The sequence below is a fragment of the Caretta caretta genome, chromosome 13 (genome assembly GCF_965140235.1).
Source record: "Caretta caretta isolate rCarCar2 chromosome 13, rCarCar1.hap1, whole genome shotgun sequence".
In the NCBI taxonomy this organism is placed as follows: domain Eukaryota; kingdom Metazoa; phylum Chordata; order Testudines; family Cheloniidae; genus Caretta; species Caretta caretta.
Genome location: NC_134218.1, coordinates 35,133,604 through 35,140,467, shown reverse-complemented (window position 1 = coordinate 35,140,467; position 6,864 = coordinate 35,133,604). Strand labels below are relative to the sequence as shown.

General features: G+C 49.1%; 1 protein-coding gene across 1 annotated transcript; it reads right to left on the bottom strand.

Annotated features, from left to right (window-relative positions):
- Positions 1 to 863: 863 nt before the first annotated feature.
- On the bottom strand, positions 864 to 5,829 carry LOC125622599 (angiogenin-2-like). The gene is made up of 2 exons (XM_048820719.2): positions 5,767 to 5,829; positions 864 to 1,485 (listed from the first exon to the last, which is right to left on the bottom strand). The coding sequence occupies exon 2, from the start codon at positions 1,465 to 1,467 to the stop codon at positions 991 to 993; it is 477 nt and encodes a 158-aa protein (XP_048676676.1). The 5' UTR covers positions 1,468 to 1,485; positions 5,767 to 5,829; the 3' UTR covers positions 864 to 990.
- Positions 5,830 to 6,864: the final 1,035 nt, after the last annotated feature.

Sequence of the window (6,864 nt, the reverse complement as noted above, 5' to 3'; positions counted from 1 at the left end):
GAGGACCAGAGCTTGGGGAAGACTACAGAGATGTTGGAGCCTGCGGAGGGCTACAGGACATTACTGAAGGTTTTGAGATAGGCCTGGTTGGACAGTGTACCCCAGAAGGGAGGGGCAGTGTAGGCAGTTTGGCCAGAGGACTGAGTGACTAAAGACCTGCCAAGAGATCCATCGGCTGGAGGGGGTGCTTGCGAGAGGTGGATGGCGCCCTGCTGAAAAGAACTGAGAGATTGCGGTCACCATTGTCCAGAGACAGGGGGCACTAGCGAGAGGCAGATGCCGACCCCTTTACAGTGACATGGTAATTGCTTTGCAGGTTTCAGGTTTTATTGAGTTTAGGGAGCACAGAGAATGGCAGGCAGGAAAGAAATGTTCAAAACTGATGAAGAGAACAATGATAAACATAACACTTAACATGACGAACGTGAGGATTATACATTCTTAGACTGAATACACAACACCAGCAGCGTGAAACTGGCTGATAGTTCTTAATGAAAGGACACAGTTTGAGATGGCTGCTATTTGTCACAGAGGGGAGATGACATAGGGGCAGCAGAAGGTGGGGATGGTGGCAAGGGGCGGCTATACTGTATAATGGGCACTGGGGCAGCAGAGGGTGAGGGATGGGGAAGGGATGACTATACTGTATAATGGGAACCTGGGGGCAGCAGAGGATGGGGATGTGAAAGGAGCGGCTATACTGTATAATGGGCACTAGGGGGCAGCAGATGATGGGGGTGGGAAAGGGGCAGCTATACTGTATAATGGGCACTGGGGGCAGCAGATGATGGGGGTGGAAAAGGGGCGGCTATACTGTATAATGGGCACGAGGGGCAGCAGAGGGTGGGGGCGGGGAAGGGGCGGCTATCCTGTGTAATGGGCACTAGGGAGCAGCAGCGTGTGATCAGGACATTTCAGTCCAAGATCCCTGCATCAGAAGAGGCAGCACCAGAATCCAAGGGAATTGGGAGTCACCTCCTCATCTCCCCGTCAGATCTGGCTCTCTGCAAAATGCACGGGGTGCTCATGCTTGTCGCATGCGATGATGATCATCCTAGAGTCCCGGGCCGCCCGGTACTGGCAGTTGTCGAGGGGTTTACCTCCGTGCCAGGTGCAGTGGGTGATCTGGAATGGTCTGAGGCTCTGGCGCATGGCCTGCCTGGTTCTGGTTACATAGTTCCTGCCTCCATGGCTAGTGCAGATGGCTTTGATATCGTCACTGTTCCCATGAATGAAGGTGTTTGTCTCCTTGCAGACTTTTGGCCCAGGATTTGGGTACCTCCTCCTGTCCTCCTTCATCATGTAGCGCATGCGGTTGTTGCAGTAGCGGTCGTCACGACCCTTGGGCTTTGCATCAAAGTGCTGCAGGAGGAATCGGTCATACTGCTCCTGGCTGGCTGATGCTCCCAACAGCACCAGCGCAGCAGCCAGTAGCAGCAGCAGCATGGGGGTCACTTTCAGAGCCATGGCTCCAGCCAGATGGTCCTGAGGACGCATTGAGAGACAAGAACTTCAGAGCGGCCATACAGAGTCAGACCATGGTCTATCTAGCCCAATATTCTGCCTCTGACAGTGGCCCTTACCAGAGCTTCAGGTGGAGTGTACAAAACAGGACAATTATGCAGTGATCCACCTGTGTTTTCCACTGCCGGCTTCTCACAGTCAGAGATTCAGGGACACCCAGAGCATGGGGTTGCATCCCTGACCATACTGGTTAAAAGTCACTGATGGGCCTATCCCCCATAAAATTATCCAGTTCTTTTTTGAACCTGTTTATATTCTTGGCCATCACGAAATCCCATGGCAACCAGTTCCACTGATTAATTATGCATTGTGTGAAAAAGTACTTTTTCTCGTTGGTACTAAACCTGCTGCCTATTAATTTCATCAGGTAACTCCTAGTTTTTGTACTGTGTGCCAGGGTAAATAACATTGCTCTGTTCACTTCTTCCACACCAGTCGTTATTTTATAGACCCCTATCATATCCCACCAAGTTGTCTCTTACACTGAATGGCCCTAATCTTTTTAGTCTCTCCTCATATAAAAGCTGTTCCACACCCTTGGTCATCTTTGTTGCCAGTCTCTAAACCTTCTACCGTCCCACTATGTCCTTTTTGAGATGGGGTGACCAGAAATGGACACAGTATTCAAGGCATGGGTGCACACTGGATTTATATAGCATCTTTTTGATGTTTTCTGTCTTATTTTCTGTCCTACTCCTAATCGTTCCTAACATTCGGTTTGCCTTTTTGCTCACTGCAGTGCATTGAGCAGAAATGTTCAGAGAATTGTCAATGGACACTCCAAGATCTCTTTGGTGGTAACAGCTAATATAGACTCCATCCTAGTTTATGTGTAAGTGGGATTATTTTTTCCCAGTTTGTATTACTTTGCATTTATCAACATTGACTTTCATTTGCCATTTTGTTGCCCATTCACCCAGTTTGTGAGATATCTTTGTAACTCCTTGCAGTCACCTTTGGACTTAACTATCTTGAGTAATTTTGTATCATCTGCAGACGTTCTCACCTCCCTGTTCATCCCCTTTTCCAGATCATTAATGAATATATTCAACAGCCCGGGTCCCAGTACAGATCCTTGGGAGATCCCACTGTTCATCTCTCTCTATTGTGAAAAATGACCATTTATTTCCACCCTTGGTTTCCTATATTTCAACCACTTACTGATCCATGAGAGTACCTTCCCTCTTATCCTATGGGTACTTAGTTTGCTTAAGAGCCTCTGGTGAGGGATCTTGTCAGAGGCTTTCTGAAAATCCAAGTACATCATATCAATTGGGTCACCCTTGTCCACATGCTTGTTGACCCCTGCACAGAATTCTAGTAGATTGGTGAGGCATGATTTCCCTTTACAAAACCTCTGTTGACTCTTCCCCAACAAATTGTGTTTATCTTTGTGTCTGATAATTCTGTTCTGTACTATAATTTCATCTAACTTGTCTGGTACTGAAGTTAGGTTTACCAGCATGTAATTGCTAGGATCACCTCTGAAGCCTTTTTTAACAATCAGTATTACATTCACAACCTTCCAGTCATCTGCCCCAGAGGCTGATTAAAAAGGTTACATGCTGTAGTTAGCAGTTCAGCCATTTCATATCTGAGCTCCTTCAGAACTCTTGGGTGAATCCCATTCGCTCCTGGGGACCAATCACTGTTTAATTTATCAATTTGATCTAAAACTCCTTTATTGACACCTCAATGGGGGATGGTACTTCAGATTTGTCACCCCAAGCAAATAGCTCAGGTGTGGGGAAACTCCCTCACATCCTCTGTAGTGCAGATGGAGGAAAATAATTAATTTAGCTTCTCCGCAATGGCCTTGTCTTCCTTGAGTGCTCCTTGAGCACCTTGGTTGTCCAGACGCCCCACTGCCTGCCTGTCTGGCAGGCTTCCGGTTTCTGATGGCCGTAAAAAAATGTTGCTGGTAATTATTGTGTCACTTAACTTTTCTGTGCTTCTGCTTTCCCCTTCTGTGAAATGGGGCTGATGCTCTTAGTTCCAGCCTCACCTTAGTCCTTGAATGCTTCGCCCATCCCCACGGTATCAGGGCGTTTTGCAATCTCCTAATCTAATACACCTGCAGTCTAGACTTTGGATTGAAAAGGAGACATGGCATGTTTGTTTTATTTTATACAAAGCAGGAGTCCTTGACTCTGTTAGCCAAGCAGAGATCAGAAAGCTCTGCTGTTGACACAATTATTTTTGTTCTCTGCTCTTTCTAGGGAAACTATGACCCCTTATCTCTTCTCTTGGCAGGTAAATAGAGAAAAGATTGATTTTAAGCACTCTCTTTCGCTTTCCTTTCCTTCTGTGGTTGTTTCACCCTAGCCATATTTTAGACTGTAGGAGCAGGGAGGCGATTTGTATACTACTTTGGTGGAAGCGATACTGGCATACTGCAAATACGGCACCCGGTTCTGGGGTCTACCTTCTGGAAAGGATGTTGAAAAATGGGAGGAGGAGCAGAAAAGAGACTCAACAATGATGTAAGGGCTGAAGAAAATGCCTGAGAGTGAGGGAATGAAAGAGCTTGATCTGTTAAAGTATCTAACAGCAGACTGAGAGGTGATGACAATGTATAGGGACCTTCACGGGGAGGAAACAGCACTCAGTGTCTGTTTAATCTAGCAGAGAATGGCAGAGAAAGAACCAAGGGCTGAAAGTTGAAGCCAGACAAATTGAATTTAGAAATAAGGTCCCAGATTTTAATGGTGAGGATGAGGAATCATTGGAACAAACGACCAAGGGGAGCAAACTCCACCTTCTCCATCTCTGGCTGGCTTCCAATCCAGATTAGACAGCTTTGTGGAAGGTGCTTTACCCAAACAAAAGTGATTGGGCTCAGTGCTGGGGTAACTGGGTGAAATTCTCTGGCCTGTGATATACAAGAGGTCAGGTTAGATAATTAAATGGCCCCTTCTGGCTTTAAAATCTAGGAATGGTTCTGGTGGGAGGCAATTCACTGAGGGTGGTTCAGAGTGTGAACACACCAGCTCTACAGGGCTTCTTGTGGAAATGGGTGAGGAAGGGATGCCTGAAGGTATCTGGTCTCAAATTTCCCCCGGGTTAGACAGTGGATCCCACCCCAAAACTAATCCCCAGAGAGATACCCCCACTCAGAACCACTTTGTAACCCCCTCTCAGGGTATGTTCCTGTCTCTCTCGTAGCTGATCCCTAGAGGTTTATGAGGCTGTCAGATGGGGGACCTGAGCTGGGATTTTGAAAGGAGCCTTCCAGAGCTAGGATGCCAAATCCCGCAAGAGATCCCATAACTCCCTTAGGCCCCTTTGCAGACCCCAGCCATAGTCCTCCAGCAGTAGCAGCTCATGTGCTTGGCATCAATGGATTCTAAATATCCCACAGGGACCCAGCTAGCGCTGGTCAGATGATCAGCCCAGCTTTGCACAGCATGGGAGGCTGAATGTCGCTCCTTGGCAATTGTGTCCTTTCATTTATTCTCCCTTTAAAGAGACACTTTAAAATGAGCAGACAGCTTGAGCTCTGAGCCTCCCTTTCTGCATGAACTGACCCAACCCCTCTCACCTGCTTTTGTGTTTTGAAATTCTTCAGCTCACAGGTAAGATCTAAACTGGTGGAAACTCCTGCTCCAGTGCTCAGAGGAACCATAGTGGCGTCTGCCAAGCCCTTTGCTCCAATCTCTAGGTGACATAGTCTTTCCTACAGGCAGGAGTCCTGAATCTCAACCCACCCCACTCTAACCCACTAGACCCTACTCCCATCCCAGACCTGGGGATAGAACCCAGGAGTCCTAATTAAAATGGATTCCACTCCAAAAACTAATCCCCTGGAGTGTGTATATGGGGCTGCTCTAACCACTAGACCCCACTCCTATTCCAGAGCTGGGGATAGAACCCAGGTGTCTTAACTCCCAGACTCCCCCCTCCTCTCCTCTGACTACTTGATTGTTTTCTCCTCCCAGAGCTGGGGCTAGACCCCAGGAACCCCAAGTCGCAGCCTCACTGTTCTCATTCACTGAACTCCCTTCTCATCCCAGAGCTAGGGAGAAAACCCACAAATCCCAGCCTCCCGCCCCCCACTATTTTAACTCCTAGACCCTCCCCCCTCCCACAGCTGGGCAGAGGACCCAAGTGCTCTGACACCCAATTGTACCTGCCCTGATCACCTGACATTCTGCCCTCCCGCAGCTGATTAACTGAGCCATCTCCTCTGTCTACACCTGTGGGATCTCTGGCCTGAAGATTCAGATCAGCTTAAGAACTAACCGTGGTGTGGTCTCTTCCTGGCCAAAGTCCTGGTTCCTCAGCTCCTGTCCCCTTGGGGAATAGACGAGCTGGCTGCAGAGTGTCGCTGACGCTGTACCCCCCGTAGCTGCCAGTTATATAGAGCCCGTGGGGGGTGGGGGAGGGACTCCCAGGCTCAACTAACACTGCGGAATGGGCAGCGTTGTGCAACCAGTGCCAGTAATGTCAATGCACTGGGCCAGTGGCCCCGTGAAACAAACAGACCTTGGAACTGAAGCTGACCCTGTTTGTGTCCATTCAGGCCCATAGCTGGCGGGGAGCTCTCCCCAGCACAATGGGCTTAGCACAAGCCAACCACGCACCTAAGACAGGACCAAGGGGTCTGCCAACTTGTGATATCAACACAACATCCCCAGTCAGGAGAGAGAGGAATAGCTTTATCCTGTTTTGCTATTTGGAGGGGCTGAGCTATTCCAAGAGACCTAATGGAATGAGGTACCCAACTCCCATGGACCAGCCCCAGGGGCTAGGTTCACAAAGGGGCTTAGGTACCTAAAGGACCCGAGAGCTATAGGCTGACAAGGAGTTTGGCTCCTGTTGAGGCTCCCGACATCCATTGATTTCACTGGGAGTCAGCAGCCTCACTCCTTGGAGCGCTGCATCCCCAAGTGCCAGGATCAGGCCCCGCTGGCATTCACAAAACCCTGCTCAGCTGCCACCAAACCCTGTAGGTGCCTAAATCCCCTGGAGTCAGAGTGTAGGATGTGAAATTTCCCTGGGTGTCGACATCTATATGTGCGCACGGCTCCAGGCGTCCGGATGCCTCAGCCCCAGAGCGATGTCTGAACTGTGGTGGGAGACGTGTCCTCTACTGTGCTCTTCTAGGGGGCGCAATCCCATGGGGCTCCTCTGGGGCCACCTAGCTCCACACAAAAACATACTGGGTGATAGGCCCTAAGGGCAGCAGAGGGGGAGAAATGGGAATTGACTGAGACCCGGGGTTCTGTGTAAGGCGATTTGTTTGGAATGCTTCAGAGGGGTAGCCGTGTTAGTCTGGATCTGGAAAAGTGGCACCTAAAAGACTAACAGACGTATTGGAGCATGAGCTTTCGTGGGTGA